Source organism: Magallana gigas, chromosome 6, assembly GCF_963853765.1.
Source record: "Magallana gigas chromosome 6, xbMagGiga1.1, whole genome shotgun sequence".
In the NCBI taxonomy this organism is placed as follows: Eukaryota; Metazoa; Mollusca; class Bivalvia; order Ostreida; family Ostreidae; genus Magallana; species Magallana gigas.
In genome coordinates this window covers 53,750,205-53,769,255 of record NC_088858.1, presented here as the reverse complement: position 1 = coordinate 53,769,255, position 19,051 = coordinate 53,750,205, and the positions used below count along the sequence as shown (strand labels likewise).

Here is a 19,051-nt window from a genome sequence, read left to right as displayed (position 1 = left end):
AGCAACGTTACTGTCATTATTATTATATCGAAAGAAACGTACGTTTGTAACAATTCTTTTTATGGAATACATTTCTGTTAAAACTTTATGTTTTGGATCTCATATTTAATTTAAATCTTTTTATCTTTACACTTTTTGATAACCAAATTTCATAATGAGTTTTTGTTGCCTTGAAGTACATTGTTAATGATTTTTAGAATTTATGAGTAATTCATATTTTGTATCTTGTTTCAGTTTTTTACCTCTATGATACAATAAACGAAGCACCATATTGTGTTTGGTATAGCAAGGGAATCATTTGTTGTTTGTAAGGCGAAAGCAAGGGAATCGTGTGTTGTTTGTAAGGCCAAGACAAGGGAATCATGTGTTGTTTGTAAGACAAAGGCAAGGAAATCATTTGTTGTTTTTAAGGCCAAGACAATGGAATTATGTGTTGTTTGTAATGCCAAAGCAAGGGAATCATGTGTTGTTTGTAAGGCGAAAGCAAGGGAATCGTGTGTTGTTTGTAAGGCCAAGACAAGGGAATCATGTGTTGTTTGTAAGACAAAGGCAAGGAAATCATTTGTTGTTTTTAAGGCCAAGACAATGGAATTATGTGTTGTTTGTAATGCCAAAGCAAGGGAATCATGTGTTGTTTGTAAGGCCAAGACAATGGAATTATGTGTTGTTTGTAATGTCAAAGCAAGGGAAAATTCATGTGTTGTATGTAAGACCAAAACAAGCGAATTATGGGTTGTATATAAGCCCAAAGCATGGGAATTATATATTGTTTGTCAGGTCAAGGCAAAAAAAATCTTGTGTTGTTTGTAAGGCCAAGACAAGGGGGAAAATCATGTGTTGTATGAATGACCAAAGGAAGGAAATTATGTGTTGTTTGTAAGGCCAAGACAACGGGGAATCATGTGTTGCTTATAATAGACCAAGATAAGGGAAACATGAGTTGTTTTAAATAGGCCAAGATAACAGAATTATGGGTTTCTTTAAAATTAGTTGTAATCGGCCAAGACATGGGAATTATGTGTGTTAACAATTAGCCAAAGCAATATCAACTACACATTGGTTTTGTTCAACATCCTAAGACAACTTTACAATTTGTCATAGGCTGAAAACAAATTCAACAAAAATATTTGGATATATTTTTAATATACCAAAAATAGGCATAACCAATTTTATTACTGGTTGCTTTTAAAACAACGATTTAAAACCTAACCGTTACATGCAGTTTCATGCAATAGCCAAATACTTATCTGGATATCTAATTTGTGTGGATTATTCTAATAGAAACGTATCGAAGCTATCATCTAATGTCAATAAATGCCATATAAAACCCTTAAATTAGATCCTTAGTTTAAGTAGACCAAACTTACAATACTTTCGATTTGGTGGACTTGGCAAACTTGGGTAATTTTATTAAGCATTTAGTTCTACGGCAACATAGCCATCGGCTGTATGCAATACAAGTGAAGTAGGAAACTACCGAAAAATACAATATGAGTGACACCTGTAACTTAAAATTTGTTTTTATTTTAAATTACACTTAATTGAAAGACGTTTTTTTGGACAAACTATGTTTTACACATCCAATACACTAATTTCAAATCCAATATATAAGCATATTATATGTACATTCATAAAATCTTTATCTTGCATGCAATATGTAATGAACATTTAAATTTATGAAGGCCCTATCAATCAATTAACGTGTGTACGCCTTTGATCAAAGCAATCGCATCTGTCCAGGATATCGGACCACGCTTTTTTGTCATTTTGCGAAATTCAAGACTTTCTTCCACAGGTTGTCGTGGTATAATCGGCAAATAGCCCGACCTAGGAGATTTCACTCGGGCAGAGCTTTGTTTGGATTTCTCGTGATTTTTCGGCGTAGGGTGCATAATTTTACCGTCTGTCGTCGATTCCAGTGAATCAAAGTTCAATTTATGTCTGTCTGTCTTTAGTGTGGAAACCTCTGATATACTTCCGGTATGGTTAAATTTCTCTGCCGGAAGTGAATTATAAAGTTGCGTAGGTCTACTCGCATCGTTTTGTTCAATGTTTCTGTTTTTCCCGCCATGCTTCTGTGCCAGTATATTGACCAAACTAAACAGTTTCTTGGAGCTTGTGGAGTGCTGTAGTTTAATTAAGTCAGAGTAGGACACGCCCTGTTTCTTCGCTCTTAGCGTCCGTTTGGGACCAATCCTAGTCTCTAGTTCGGGATTCAGCGTGATTTCCGGTAACGTTCTTGGTTCCCTCACTAGATTGTCTTCTTCGGCGTAGACGCTTGACTTTCTTCCTGACGGAGCGGGAGCGCTGATGGGGGGAAGTGTGAGTCCCCCATCCTCCGTGTCCCCTTCAAGCGCCTCATCTCTCTCCCCAACATTCTCCTTATTCTGTTGATCGTTCACATTTTCTTTCGTGTCTTCTTCTTCTTCTTGGTTAGTGCAAGAAAGATTCTCTGATATAGTGAGTTTATTTTCTTCGGGAGGAGTCTGACTATTCTGTGGGAACTGCATGTTATATATCTCGGAGATCCTCCGCATATTGTTCTTGCTGTTTTTGTCTCTGATTTGGTCCTCTAGTTCTCTCTTTGCTCGGTCTCGCCTCCCCTCGTGGAGTTTTCTTGAGTACCTCACAATTGACTTTCGCAATTTTTTTTGTTCTTTACGAATGTTTCGGACCATGATTTCCATGTCCTTCCGCTGTAGGTTCATCTGTTTTTGGTACTGAACCTCACTTCCGGCTACACGGGTCACCGTAACCTTGTTGACCTCGCTTTGGATTCCCGCAACTCGAGCGTAAGATGAATGTGCAAGCGCCAAGTCCTGAAAGATAGTCATACAGTCACACACATAATTTCTTGAAAGCATTTTTGTATAAGTCTAGAAGTGCATATAAATGAATATATCTATAACTTATTCTCATTGATAGATTGGTGGATTTAAATTAAAACCCATATTGGGCATCAGGAATTCTTTGTTCGTATACACGAACCCAGAAATGATTACGCGTTTGCTTAGAGATCGATGGTTAAAAAATCCTGACATTCATTTAATGGTTTTTAGCATTAGCACGCTACATATTGTGTTTACTCATTAAAACCAACATTTAACTGACAGCAACCCCCGACACAAAACTCATAAGAAAATACAGAGATCTTTAATTCATGTAATGCTTTTTGGACTTCAAAGAGGAATTACAGGTAAATTACAGGTAAACCACAATGCGGAAATGGAACCAGGAGAGTCAGTGACAATTAGCAAGGTAAGAGATTGGGTCACTCTGTAAGTGGGTGGTAGTTAGTTCAGGTATTACTTATTCATCAAGTCCTTGGACCCACGGTATAGAGCAACGAAACACGCAACCATTCCTAAACGCTGTGTTATGTTATTGCTAAGCTGACCAGGTGTTATTTCTAAATCAGAAGGGATACTGAAATAGGTGTATGATTATTCCAAAGAATTCTATCAACATCATTTGTCAGGAATTTGATGGAGATCATCCATGTATATCTCAGATAATTCTTGGCAATTCCCGATCATTAATTTGAATCGTTCACCTATTCAGATTCCTAACCTCAAACATTTTTTATACAATACGATTTATTTTTAAATAGTTTATTTGGATACGATTGCCAAGGACAATACTATAAAGTTTGTCAAAGAAGTCGGAAATTTTATGTACAATAACTTATTCTAAATTGAACCAAGCTGAAGTTCGAACAATATCACAATCTTTTATTCATGTTCAAAAATATTGTAAAAAATCAAAATTAATGCTCAAAATGAATTGGTATTGCTCCCATTGTCGAAATGTCATACATGCGAGAAACTTGTCATGTAAGCGAAGGACTGGATTTAACAAAATGGAAAAAAATCTTAGTGTAATACTAAAATCATTCGGGTTTTTTTTTTAATTTCTTTCTACTCACGAAAAATATCTTTTGAAAAGTACATGTATATATTAGAAATTAAAGAATATCGGGCTTTTTTGGTATAAATATGTCAATGAATGTAGCTACACTTCAAACTCTGTGCATTTATATTTGATCTACAACCAACTGGATCTACAATACACGGGTAACTTGGTTTGGCGGATAGTTATTTTGGATACAACCACGTTTTTTTTCCCGGAATCCTGTCGCCACCTGTTTGTTTCTTCGGGAGATTAACTCGCCATGTCGTATTTGGATTTGTCAATCAATTTGAAAGATGAAATTAATAGACACGGATCACTCGGCGTACTTATAAAATGAAGACAATAAAATGTGGTGACATAAGGGGGCTTAGGGGCCCTTCTCCCTCACATGGGCTTTGTCTCGTTTTCCCTCGGTGGTAGGGGTGTTTGGTAACGTAGCAGCACTGGTCAGCTCTAGGATGAGAAGAAAAAAAACGGTCAGTGACGTCACTGATCGTGTCTCGGTCGTCAGTTGATAAATCGTAAGCCGGGGATCGCCTGGGGTTTAAACGTATCAGATATTAATTCGTCAATCGCCTCATATTTACTTTTCTTCGAGAAAAATCAAATTGTTTCCACTCCTACGTAAAGGGCATTCTCCTGATGTTTCGGTCTGGTATTTTGTACATTTTAACCTAGGGATCTACATGTGCAATATAAATAACCATTCTCCCAAGGTTTTACAAGTTCCCTAATGTCGTGCTCCGTATATTGAACCGCCGTGTATCAAAGAAAAAAGACCCACTGGCCATATAGTTTCCAAAGTTTTACTGGAAACTGTTAATGGACTATTCATCAATCTTTGAAAATATTTTCAGTTCACTTTTCTCTGATGTTGATAAGGCACCGCAAATTAAGTCATTTTGAATTCATTCAGATATAATGGACAGCAAATATGTAGATTTAAATCTCTATATCCTATAAAGTTTAATTATCAAAGCACATATCATGCAGGATCTCTGGGATCTTAAGTTGCTTTGTATGCTTTGCTATTTAGCATGAATTCCAATCAAAATACGCATTAAATACATTAGGTCTACAATATCTTAGGATTGTGTTACATCATAATCTTATTTTTAGACAACTACAATTATACTACACATTTTCCTCACTTCTATTCAATTTCATTATTTCGTTTACATTTTTTCAACATTCTCCCTAATTCATTGTTGAATGTCGTTTTTGTGTAGGTTAAAAGTTCTATTCAAGAGTTGATTGCAACGTTTATCTTATGACCTGTTAATTTGGGGTCAGTGTTAATTAGAATGTAAACCTAAACGAAATAGGTACCTATTTAACGGAGAACTTTGAAGTTGGTTTCAGATCTCCGACGATATTTTTAATTTGGTAGTAAAATAATCGGCAAATATCATTGATTGAAATTAAGTGCATGAATCCTCAAATAAGTGAAAATCATTTTGAATGAAATAAATATGCTGTGGCTTATCATATTATATTTTGGGAGTACAGTTTAATTATAAAAAAGAAACCCCGTTTACAGTTTATGGAGATTTTCATTCTAGATAACGAAGCTGTGCCTTTGATATCAATATAAATTTCACTTAATCATTTTTAATATTGTACTTTCAACAATACATTAGAAAAAGTTATTTACCAAAGCGAATTTATTTGAAAATAACAAAACATATTATTAATATGCAACCAATAGATATTTCATTAAAAATTTGATAGGTTGTAAAAGTGTTCATTATCTTTGCACATACTCCGACCGTATAACTATATAATATATGAATCATTACACACGGATTTGTAATATAGTCAATAAACTGATGCTATTACATTATTTTGGGTTTTATTTTTCATACCTTCTGCATCCTTCAGTTGGCGTCGTTAAATCCAGTACTACCCAGATCCTTCAGGACCGTAGTGTGCAAAACCAGACTCAACGGCTGCTAGTCTGTATCGTGCGCAATGTCATATGCGGAATTTCCTTGCCATTTCAATTGAGAAACCTTGGACTACTTTAAGGAACGGAAAGTTAAGAATGGCGTTTAAGGTAACTCCATACTCGTAAAACCCTCTGATGAAAGTTGAAAAACAGAACTGATTTCAGTTTAATAGACTTAAACTTCATCAATTATAAGAAAAAATATACATGTCATCACACTCTTTGAGATGTCAGATAAACATGAACAAAAGCATAATTTAGCATCAGAAAACCGTACTTTTTTTGTTAAAAGTAAAATATTTGTAGGCAGAAATTTGTTTATCTTGTTTAATTTTATTGTCAACTGTGTCAAGAAAGTAAAACTACAAAAACATTTTAAAATTAATTGTTGGGATAAGAAAATTTATAGCATTTAGACATACAACTGAGAGAACAGTCAGAAAAAGACTTATTTCCCCTTAGCATAGATAAAATGTATAAAAAAAATTGGAAATTTAGGATAAAATTAAGCTGCAAAAATATCTTAAACTGAACAATATTTCTAATTGCATTCATGAGATTATATTATCATAGAATAAATAAAACTATCTTGCACAAATTTTAAAGAATTCAAAGTTTTACAATAAAGTATGACGTCACAGAACACTGGATCTACTTTAACACAAATAAATAGGGCCCATGCCTTAACACTTTTCTTGTGTGAAGCGAAACTCGATCTACCCCGAAACTGGAGTCCCATTCATAAACATCTCTACCACACTGTCAAACTGTTGGTGTTTTAAAGTCACCGCTCAAAAGACGACATCCGAATTTATGTCTTCCTGCGGGTATTGGTTTATTCTTTAAATCGATGAATAAACTGCACCGCGACAAATCTGGAAATAGTCAACGGTGTTATACATATACGAAGATTAATGACCTCTGTCTGGAGTGTCCCGGGTCTCTTCTTTTGCCCGTCTGTCTGCCTAGCTTTGTTCAGTTGTTCGATCGGGATCCGTTCTTTTCATTAAATACCAATGTTTGTTTACATATACCGCTAAATTCTCTCTTTCTTCTTTTTTATATAAAAGTACATAATTCCTCATAAAGTTAAAACAGCCGTGATCCTGATTTCCCCGATGTGTGCCGTTTCGTTCGTAGATTTATTATTGCCTCAAGCACGCTCTCAGAATTTACCTCGCTACACCCCGCTCCACATGTGGAATAGAAAACATGTAATGCAACTTTAAATGTTTTCTGAAGTTTAATGATACTCGGCATGGGTCCCTCATATTAAAATTTGACTCTTCAGCGACGTCATTGCTACAGGGGGTAGATGCAACATGTCTATCTGTAGGAGGGGGGGGGGGGCTGTGATGATTTATTGGCTATGATTGCTACTCCCATTTAAAGTATTTTTTTTTCGAATAAGATAATGTTTGAACTAATTAAATCATCCAGCATTCCTAGCTGATAATTTTTATCGGCTGAAAATTTTCGATCCGATATAAAATTCCATTCCAAAAAAGTTACATTTCATGTATACATAGTTTGTTTTTAAAGTAAACGGTCGTGTCCAGATACTGACGAGCGTCGTTATTTTGCTGGTACTTATCTCAGTCAACGCAGGCCTCGCGGTTAAAAATTATCACAATTATAATGATTATAAAAAAATGATTTAATTATTCCCAAAAAAGAGTCCCATATACATTATGTTTCAGATTTCTATTGATTGCTTAGGCTTTGCAAAGTAATTTCTTTCCGATCAATGGCTAATTGTATTAACCCCCCCCCCCCCCCCCCAAAAAAAAAAAAAACAAACAAACAAACAAACAAAAACAAAAACAAAAACAAAAAAACACCCAAAAAACTGATACTCAATCTAAATTTACATATTCCATTATTTTCGGTCAACAACTATTATACATACTTTATGATGCATGCACAGGTCAGAGAAGTGCTGGCGCTCTGAATGAATTTTATTCGGGATCGAAGTTTGAATTATCGCGAACCTTTGGAATCTTATTAACGCTTTTATTCTTTAAAAAATAACAGAATGCCATCAAGAAATATTTCGACATTGATCAGTAAACAAACCGATGGAAACCCAAGTTGAAGTTTCTGATGGAAGACCTTGACAAAACCAAGAGTTTGTTAGATCAACTCAATGTCGGCATTATCACGTACTTAGGTATTTTGCGTTTCCTTGGAAGATGATAAAAAACATATTGTAGCATTGTGTGTACATTTTTAATGTGCAATCAACGACCTTACAATAAAATATTTCAGGGAAGAAAAATGGTGTGTGTAAAGTGGACCTAGACCAACGAACTCCGGCTGATAGACATGCTGTCCTTATGTGGGAACAGGTGAACAAACGATAACAATATTTTTAGTTATTGTCTCTTCTTGATTTATCACGAGAGAGAGATAGAGAGAGAAAAGAGAGGGATGGTTATACTATTCATCTATTATATTAGCTGCATGTCTGTAGCTTCCGGTCTGAAACCATTCGGATGGACGACTTGGGAGCTACAGTGCAATCCATTAAAAAACTTTTGTATTTATTGCGCTCAAAAACAATTAGAACCATTAAATTCTTCATGCAATTTACAACTGATATTGTCTCTTTACATGCCTCTGAGTCTCTCGGGAACATGCTACCAACCTCAGAAAATCATGTATGTTAATTTTACATTGAGTTCAAGAGTTGCCACTTTAACATGTAAACAAATTGCATCACTTCACTGTATTGGGCCGTAATGGTGATTTAAAGACGATCTGAGGCAAGTAGAGATATAATATCATTAGTAAATAGCATAAATAATTTAATGGTACAAACAGTTTGCACAGAATTTGCATATATATAAGGTTAATCAGTCCAAAACTAGTGCACGTTTTTGTGCACAATAAATACACAATTTTTTCAATGGGTGACAGTACTGTAGCTCCCAGGTTGTCCATCCGAATTTTTCAGACTGGAAGCTACAGACCTGCAGCTAGTATTATATACTATAAGTCTTTGTTTCAGAGGAACACATGTTTCCTACCAGAAGATTTAAAGAATTTTTACCTGACGACTGATGGGTACAAGTTGACATGGTGTGTGAAAATGGACAGTAAGTGATTAGCAGGGATCCACCTACGGTACAATGATAGGCTGAACAAAAAATAAGCTCACTTGAAAGTACATGTATCAGAGTTATATGTTACTTGTTACAATATTCAATTACAAGTTCATATTTTAATATCTGCAAACAAACATTCAGAAAATTGCTATTTTAATTAATATTAGATTTTAAATCAAATCTATTATAACTTGTTAAACAATAATTTTTCTCCAAATATGTGACAACACACCACTTTAAGATACACTTAAAAACTAAAGGATACTGTAACATGACACCAAAATTATATATTATGAGATTTTGGGATAGGAAAATAATGAAATAATGAAAGTTAGAATTATGTATTCAAAGATTATCATTGATATTTATCCTTGCACTTAAGACGGCCCAATTCCTCTGGGTAAACTCCACATCAACAAACTAAGTCAGCTGACCCGCATCGGTGGAAGCATTGCCCCTAGTCATGTAAACCCGACCCTGGCCGACCTTGATGGAGACTCAGACACCGAGGACCCAGTGTCAGGTTTGTGTGTGTCAGTGAGATTGTCTATGACAGCAAATGTGAGAAAGTCTGAGAGAAAGATTATCAGTGAGATAATTAAGAAAGTTTTAAGCAGCAACTGACTGTGAAATATATAGAGCCATTTTAAAAAGGCCTTGGACTTTCAGTAGGATGTAACTATGTATTTCTTGCGTCAAAACAAGTTAAAATGATGCTGGTTTCAAGTGAAATATACACCGATTGCGTAGTCTTATCTTGTTGATTTCAAAGAGCCATGGCTGAGTGGCCAGCAATGAAATAGACAGGCCTACGTCATAGTGATGTTTGGACCCAAAGTCCAAGCTTTTGTTAAAATGGTTCTAAATACATTGAAAACATATGACTGGGAATAGAACCCGGGACCCATGTAACTCTAGTCAAGAGCTCTACCACAGAGCTACCCAGGCTGATATCCTCAATCCATATAGCCCCAACTACTACAGTATTCTGTAAATATTTTCATACTAAAAAATTCCTTTGATATTTTACTACTGATTCACCACTTTACTTTCATCAAACATTTTCCTAAACACCCTAACAGACCTCTGAAAGATTGAAGTCGGGATCAAAAGCCACCATTTTCATCCATAAAAAGCCCACACCATTTTACTTTAAGGGGCTGGTGAGGGTGTTTAAAGATATTCAGAGTTATGACATCTAAAGTAAAATGTGCCAGGAATTTCACAAAATATATTCCTAAATAAGTTTAATAAGTCCAAAACCATGCACAACTTTTTATGCACAATAAATATACAGTTTTTTTGTATGAATGGAACTGTAGCTCCATGCTTTGTCAACCCAAATTTCCCATGGAGCTACATTTCTGCAGCTATGAAGAAAGATGTTACAAAATGGATTCTGTGATATATATGGAGACACAGATTATTTGAGACAAAAATTAGTAGCGAGCGAGATAGATCAGACAAAAAGGTTAATGCAGATTAAATAGAATATATCTTATGTGAGATATACCATAGTCTAAAATATCTTATAATGGGAAACACAATACTGTCAGGTAATAAACAGATGTACATGCATGTAATATGATATTATGGACTAGAACAGAAACTTTGAAGTAACAATTAAACCATATGCATGCACAATGCAAAATGAATGGCAAAGAGCAAAGCAGATCATTTGAGGATAATTCCTTCTGCTTCATCACAATTTGAAATACATGTTTCAAATATAGGGTGTGTCAGATTACAAATGGGGATTGAACATGGAATACTAGTGCATGCATTGCCTGAAAAAGTAATAATTTCTCATCCTTAGCCAGTTTTGTAAATATTAAGATCTAATATTCTTATAAATTTGTAAGTTTAAATTAAAGTCAAACTATTCTAAGCCTGGCCTATGATCAGGATGTTAACTGTGTCTTATTGTTTTTGTGTAGGGCAGGAGAAGCCGACCTTTGACAACAGGTGTAAGGTGTTTGAGTTAGATCCGTGTGACGGGTACGGGCGAGTGTGCCTCGTGTATAAAGAAAGCAGGACAGGTAACTCTTCACTTCCAAAAATTATGTGGGATAGTCTGATTTATCTCCCTTTTCACACTGGCCTAAGATGGAATTGTAAATGTACAGTATATTCCTATTGAATGTCAGATTATATTAATAATATTTGTTTATTTCTGTATAACAATTTACTCATGAAAGAATTTCAGTTAACTTGAAACTCACCAAAAAATTAATCGTTATATTATTCATGTGATATTTTGTGCCTGCATGCTCCAGTTTGTCAATTTTTGAGGGATGCATGTCTGTTTAATATGCAAAAAAAACCCTTTGTCAAATCAAAAACAATCTAAATTGTCTTTTAATAACATTGCTACTATTTGTTCACTCATGTACCTCACATTCTAACACTGGCCTTGCATTGTAATTTATCAGGAATGTCCTATTTTGATGCCAATGAAATATTTGATGGCAAATACACATCTGAACTTGTACGATTTGGTATGACTTTCTCCTCCTACTTATGGTAGTTACTTCCCCTGGCTTTTTGGGCATGGTAACGTCCTGGTCACACAGTCTCTGTTATGTGGTGGGTGGTGTTGTGTGGTTCGCGGTGTTTTGTGGGATGTGGTGCATTTCAGCCCCATACAACAGTTCTACGTCTTTGTGTGACTGGTGACAGCATATCATGCAGAAATGGCCAACTTTCCTGGTACAATCTGGATTCAAATAAACTTCCATGCTCTATGCTGCTTTCAATGCTTCAAAAAATTAATTTGATAGAGATTTTAAAACGGGCCACACCAATTCAATTTCTTGCATGTTGGCTATCTGATGAAAAAGGTATGAATGGGTGAGTGATTTAATATTAATACATGCAATATTATTTTTTTAGCTGGCAAAATTTTCTAGCGATACAAAATTGAATTTGAGTGGTGAAATGAGTTAAATACGATTATATATTTTTAAAGTTTTCAGATTAAAAAAATTATGAATTAGAAGAATGAAGTGGGAAAAATAACTGAATTTTCAGGTAGTGGAAAATTTAAAATAATATTATTTGTATAGTTTTGTTTAAATATGAACACTCAGGTTTGACGAGCAAGAAATAAAATTGGTGTGGCCACAGGGATTTTTATCTCTCATTTTGATGAGGATATTTCTCATAAAGCCTGAAAGTTTACCTGGACTCAATCTTTAGATCCCACTGTGTATATATGACACTCTATATCGCTGTATCCTCACACCCACTACACTGGTTACTGTATGTAAATGTACTGCACCCTGATGTAGAGGATGTGTAATCATTGAGTTATTTACTTTATATCCGTTTTATTGTGGGTTTTGTGGTATTTTAGATTATAAGTATGAATAACTTATTTGTAAATTCAAGATATTCTTGGTCAATTATCCGGATTGTTTTTGTATGTATTTGTATCATTTTCCTTTACATTTGATAAAGATTGATGGATATTGTGATAATTATCCTGTAAATCTGATATGGATAGATATTAGAATAATTATCCTGTAATCTTTTACGGACAACTATTTGGATACTTATCCTGTAAATCTAACAAGGATGGATATTGATATAATTTTCCTGTACATCTAATAAGGAATTGTTATCCTGTAAATCTAGGAGGCGCCATTTTAATATTTTTGAGGTACATGTATTTTTTTATATCAAAAAATAAATATCTGATATCAATAATTCGAATAATTGATGTGAAAAAAAAATTCTTGATATTAAAAAAAAAAAATTGTTATAAAAAAATCTATTTTGTGATATCAGAAAATCATTTTTTGATATCACAAATTCAAATTCTTGATTTCAAAAAATGATTTTCTAATATTCTAAAATAGATTTGTTGATATCAAGAATTAAAGTTAATTTTTGATATCAAAAAACTGAATTCTTGATATCAGAAAACCATTCTTTGATATTAGAAAATACCTCAAAAATATTAACATGGCGCCCCATTTAAATCTAGTCTGGATGGGTATTGGGATACCCATACTGTAAATCTAATTGGATTGGTATTAGGTTACTTTGACTGCAAATCTTATAAGGATGATTATTAGGATAATTATCTTGTAAATCTAATAAGGATGGAAATTGGTATATTTATCCTGCAAATCCAGAAATGATGGGTATTTTTTTGGTATAAGTATCCTAATAATGGTTTGTCTATCCGAATTTTTTCAACCAGAGAGCTATAGATCTGCCGCTACCTAAAAACCTAAAAAGGATGAATTATTGTCCTGTAAATCTAGTAAGAGTGGGCATTGTATTGGGATACTTATATTGTAGTGTAAATCTTATAAGGATGGATATTGGGATAATTATCCTGTAAATCTAATGAGGATGAAATTTGTATGTTTATCCTGAATATTTAATAAGGATGGATATTGGTACAGTTATCCTGTTACATGTATCTATATTTAGGTAGGATATTGGTATAATTATCCTGTAAAAATAATCAGGATAGGTATTGTTATAGGTATTTTTATACTCATTTTGCAAAATTTAATCTAAAAAGAAATGATATTGGGATAATTTCATGTATTCTGTATAATTATGAATTCAAGGATATTTGTATGTAAAAATCCCAATATGCATCCTTATAATATCTACAGAATATACTGGTATGTTTAATGAATAAGGATGGTATGGGTTAGTGGGGGAATAAGGAGTTGTCTAAGTAAGATCATGATTATACAGAAGAGTATTTGTTATCAATATCCTGTATATCAATAAATGTTTTTGTAACTGTATATCCAAATAAGTGATAAATATTTGGGATCAATTTTACATCCTATAGATTTGTACTATTAGGGCTCTTAGAAGTCTTAGTACATGTAAGTTTATAAATCTGATACTCAATCTCTAATAATTTTCTTGTTATAATAAGCAAAAAACTTCAGTCAGCAAAGATGGATTCAAACAGTCCAATTCTGTTTTATGAGCTAGACTTGTCCAGTAGGTTCCCAGTGTGTAGCTATCCATCTGTCTGTCTGTTGGTGTGTGGTTTTATTAGATGTCCCCTTTTCGATTTCCCCCTTTAGTGTTTACAACGTAGCAGATTGCCCGTAGATGTAGGATGGGGGTGTTTGTGATGTGTTCTCTGTAAAATATCTGTCATATTGAATCCCAGACAAACAGCTTAATGACAGGTTAAATCATTCCCTTTATTGATTTGATAAATGTGATTTCACTTCTGTTTGTTTATAATCATGATGATTTGACTTTGAGAACAGTGCTATACTTTCATACCTAAAATTAAACATAAAGCAAAATCATTCCTAATGTTTAAAAAAAGAGAGATGATAATTAACTCCATAGTTATGAGAAACAATAATATTAATTGTATGTCTATTTATTGATTATGCTTTTAACTGATTGAATTACAAATTTTATTAAAAAATTTGAAAATTGTACTTCGTTCCTGCATTTTTCTGGGAAAATTACCTGTATATGTTAATTATAAAAACCCAGACGTGAGAATGTTTCTCATTTTGTAAATTTCTGTTTTAAACAGTTTTAAATAAAATCAAACTTTACAAAAATCATATACTAAAATGCTAGGAAATGTTTAACAGGAGGAAACGAGCCGCGGGTTGAGATCTGGTTCCTGGACCGGGCGTTACGATGGCACTTCCTGTCCGACTCATTCGTGGCCTACTACAGACTGCTGCTGATGCACATGGGGCTTCCCCAGTGGCAGTACGCCCTCACAGACATCGGGCTCAGTCAGCAGGCACAGGTAAGCCAGGGTTCAATCAACAAGCACAGGTAAGCCAGGGTTCAGTCAGACGGCACAGATATCTATAGGCTTATTCATTATGCACAGGTAACTTATGGCTCAGTCAGAAGGCACAGGTAACTCAGGAATAAGTCAGCAGACACAGGTAACTCAGAGCTTATTCAACAAGCATAGGTAACTCAGTACTTCATCAACAAGCATACATAACTCAGAGCTTATTCAACAGGAACAGCTAACACAAGGCTCAGTCAACAATCACAGGTAACTCAGGACTCAGTCAACAGGCACAGGTAACTCAGGACTCAGTCAACAGGCACAGGTAACTCAGGACTTAGTCAACAAGCAAAAGGTAACTCAGAGTGTAGTCAACAGGCACAGGTACCTCTGGAGTTAGTCAACAAGCATAGGTAACTCATAGCTCAGTCAACAGGCACAGGTAACTCAGGACTTAGTCAACAAGCATAGGTAACTCAGAGCATAGTCAACAGGCATAGGTAACTTAGGACTTAGTCAACAAGCATGGGTAACTCAGAGTGAAGTCAAGAGACACAGGTAAGTCAGGGCTTAGTCAGCAGGAACAGGTAACACAGGCACAGATAACTCAGAGCTTTTTCAACAAGGATAGGTAACTATGCAGGGTTTGACATTAAGTTTTTTAATGACTAGACCAGTCGGGCTATCTCAGCAATTTTTCACTAGCACTGACTCTTTTACTACTAGCCCTGACCAATTTTGACAAAAATAAACTAAAAGTTAAAAATGACAAACATAACATATTAAATACCTATTTCTGTTTAATTGTATCATTTGGTTTATCTTTACCAATAATGAATCATTTAAACACTATTTAAGATTTAATTTTATTCAAACTGTACTAATAATGATACAAGTATTCAATGGTTGACCAGGGACCAACAAAACTTTCGGGAGACTTTACTTCTCCTTAACAGAGAAACATGGAAGTCCAACCCAACCATTATGTTGAGGATTTAGATTTTGTAAAAAGATATTATAAGAAGGGTTTATGATTATTTTAGCAGTGTTATTTACTAATTGCAAGTTACCAACAAATTCACTGTTATATCAACACCGGCCTTAAAGTAATAAACATCGTTTTGTACAGCTTGTGGTTGCATCACCCGTATTTATAACCCCTAAAGATAAGACAGACTAGATTAATTAATCACAAGAGACATAAACTGAGTTTGTGAAGACGTCTTTAGAATTAAAAAATTATCATTTTATTGCCCTTGGGGTTAAATTACACGATTATATGAACTCCGTGTACAGGGCGACTTGGGCTTTTCGTTCATAGGAAATTCCGGCGAAGTTACCGATCAAAAAGAGAGTATTCCCCCCACTTCATCCTATAGGTTAGTCCTTGGGTTGTACTTAAATTACGGTTTGTAGAATTTAAGCCTGTTAGGAAAAAGTGCTTTTACTTCTATTGATATGAATATTAGAGAAAAAGTATGTGCACACTTTTTTTTCACAGACCAGTCGGGCTAGTACACAGACATTTAACCCGACCAGACCTATCGTTTACTAGACAATGTCGGTCGGACGTGCCTTAGTGTCAAACCCTGCTATGGGCTCAGTCAACAGGCACATGTAACTCAGGACTTAATCAACAATGATAGGTAACTCAGGACTTAGTCAACAAGCATAGGTAACTCAGAGCGAAGTCAACAGGCCCAGATAACTCAGAGCTTATTTAACAAACACAGGTAACTCAGGGCTCAATCATCAAGCACAGGTAACTCAGGGCTCAGTTAACAGGCACAGGTAACTCAGGGCTCAGTCAACAGGCACAGGTAACTCAGGACTTAGTCAACAGACACAGGTAACTCAGGACTTAGTCAACAAGCATAGGTAACTCAAGACTCAGTCAACAAGCATAGGTAACTCAGGGCTCAATCATTTAGCACAGGTCACTCAAGACTCAGTCAACAAGCATAGGTAACTCAAGACTCAGTTAACAATCACAGGTAACTCAGGGCTTAGTCAACAAGCATAGGTAACTCAGGGCTTATTCAACAGGCACAGGTAACTCAGGGCTCAGTCAACAGGCATAGGTAACTCAGGACTTAGTCAACAAGCATAGGTTACTCAAGACTCAGTCAACAAGCATAGGTAACTCAGGAACTTAGTGAACAGACACAGGTAACTCAGAGCTTATTCAACAAGCATAGGTAACTCAGGGCTCAGTTAACAGGCACAGGTAACTCAGGGCTCAGTCAACAAGCATGGGTAACTCTGGCCCCAGGGCCATAAAACTTAGATGAGCTTACTTTTGATCTAAGTCTCAGTTTTACAAAAGGAACATATAGTGAAAAGGTGAGACTGAGATCAAAAGTGAGCACGTCTAAGTTTTATGGCCCCGGGGCCAGGACTTAGTCAATGAGCACAGTTAGCTCAGGGCTTAGTCAGCAAGCATAAGTAATTGAGAAAGATAGAAAGAAAATGAAGGGTATGTCTGAGCTCAATCAGCAGCAATGAAAATCAATGCTCAAAATAAAGAAAAGGAAGACAGAGATATCCCTTCAAGCCCAGTCATTAAGCATAGATAACATTAGTGAGCAAGAAATACCAGTACACAGCAAGTTAGAGAAGAGAGAGAGAGAGAGAGAGAGAGAGAGAGAGAGAGAGAGAGAGAGAGAGAGAGAGAGAGAGAGAGAGAGAGAGAGAGAGAGAGCATGACAGGGTCTGCAGGCTTTAATTTACTTTGAGTTGAACATTTGCAAAAGCTTTTGCATGTGCATTTGTATTATAATATATTTTAAGAAGGATAATTTTATTTTGATAAATTTTTCCATACACAGCAATGGTTCAACATGTATGCCCCCACACGGCTAGAACTGGACCGGGAGTCAATGTGTGACCCCCACACATTGCCCTCCATCCCAAAGTCCGGGAGTGTCCTTGACATTGGCAAGGTCTTCAAGGGGAAGACGGACAAAAAGTAAGCACTGCATGAGTAAACTGTATGAAGCTTGGCAATTTTCTCGCTGTCAGCACAGATGAAGAATTAAGTTACTAGGAACTGTTATCAAAATGTGTTGCAAAATAGAATACCAGTACATGTATAGGTATGTAAGTATTGTTGTACTGTCAAACAATGCAATGGCAGTGAAGCAGTGCAGCCAAAAATATACAATGGTATTGATTTTTCCATGCTTTCCATAATTATCATCATACAGTATTGTGTTGTACATGACATATTACTGTTATCAATAGAGCTAGAGCACAATACAAGATTCTAAAATAGTCATGTCATCATGGGAAGATACAGTGGTGTCACAACTCACCAATATCAACTAGCATAAACAGTTGTTAAAACATATTGTCATATACAAATCAGCTCTGCATGTTGAGATCCATATAACACATAGCTTGTACATGTTCCTACATAGCCATTCATAAAACCAGCCAGGCTGGATATTGTTCATAAAGAAACTCCATTTACATTGCAGTCTATGATTTTTTGCAGAAAGCCAGCTTCCTCATCTCAGCCTAATGCAGCCAATGCCAAGAAAAAAACGGTCATCACATCAGCAAAGTAAGACTCAGAATCTTGTTAAGAACTCTATCTGTGATCAATTAAACACATTTTTATTTATTTTTATCCATTAATTATGTTCAAATTCCATGGAAAATTTCTGTTAAAAGAAATTTTTCAAATAGTTTGAAAGTATATCGATAGTTGTCATATTTCAATTTTTCAAGATGTTTGTAATATTTTTAGAGTGAAACAATATCCAGGTCTACATGATAGGTGAAAATTTCCGATTTACCTGTTGTTTTGTTTTCTTGTAGGTCTCAACAAGTGTCAGGTCTTAGGACATCAGCGTCAACATCCCAACTCCCCAACAAAATCACCAAGTGAATGCTTGTACCATTATACATGTATTTATTAACTGTGTATATAGTGTCAGTCATAAAAACTTCAAGCTACATTATAAATATGTACATGTGTGTAGCTATAGTTATAGACTTTATGATATTCTTGTAATTATTGGGGGAGGGGGTAATTATTGTCATATCTATTAAAATGTATAAGAAGAACTCAAGCGTTTGCGTATTATGTGAACATGCCAACTGGAGTGAGTTACAAATAAGACAAGTGTGGTTCCTGGTAAGTGTTTCAACCTTTGTGACATAACTATGTTACTGTATATAAATTAATTTAAGTGAATAATTAAATGCATACAGTTTGTTAGTATCATCAGATGAGACTGCTTGGGGTACTATATTGTAGTTATTATTTAACAAACAAAGAGTATATTCCATTGACGCTTCTGTACTCAGAACTTGGTGACTGTG

The 19,051-nt window shown here is 35.1% G+C and overlaps 2 protein-coding genes across 3 annotated transcripts; one reads left to right on the top strand and one right to left on the bottom strand.

Moving 5' to 3' along the window:
• Nucleotides 1-1,229: 1,229 nt before the first annotated feature.
• On the bottom strand, nucleotides 1,230-5,961 carry LOC105330397 (uncharacterized). The gene is made up of 2 exons (XM_011432051.4): nucleotides 5,778-5,961; nucleotides 1,230-2,819 (listed from the first exon to the last, which is right to left on the bottom strand). Exons 1-2 carry the CDS (start codon nucleotides 5,784-5,786, stop codon nucleotides 1,689-1,691), a joined length of 1,140 nt encoding a protein of 379 aa, XP_011430353.3. The 5' UTR covers nucleotides 5,787-5,961; the 3' UTR covers nucleotides 1,230-1,688.
• Nucleotides 5,962-7,876: 1,915 nt separating this feature from the next.
• On the top strand, nucleotides 7,877-18,749 carry LOC105330398 (tubulin polyglutamylase complex subunit 2). Of its 2 annotated transcripts, XM_066087774.1 has the most exons (10): nucleotides 7,877-8,030; nucleotides 8,129-8,208; nucleotides 8,871-8,958; nucleotides 9,350-9,490; nucleotides 10,905-11,006; nucleotides 11,400-11,465; nucleotides 14,565-14,728; nucleotides 17,551-17,690; nucleotides 18,219-18,287; nucleotides 18,545-18,749. In XM_066087774.1, the coding sequence occupies exons 1-10, from the start codon at nucleotides 7,964-7,966 to the stop codon at nucleotides 18,612-18,614; spliced, it is 987 nt and encodes a 328-aa protein (XP_065943846.1). In that variant the 5' UTR covers nucleotides 7,877-7,963; the 3' UTR covers nucleotides 18,615-18,749. The 2 variants fall into 2 exon arrangements, with proteins under 2 accessions (XP_065943846.1, XP_065943848.1); XM_066087776.1 differs by lacking the exon at nucleotides 11,400-11,465 and having other exon boundaries at nucleotides 18,545-18,744.
• The last annotated feature ends 302 nt before the right edge of the window (nucleotides 18,750-19,051 follow it).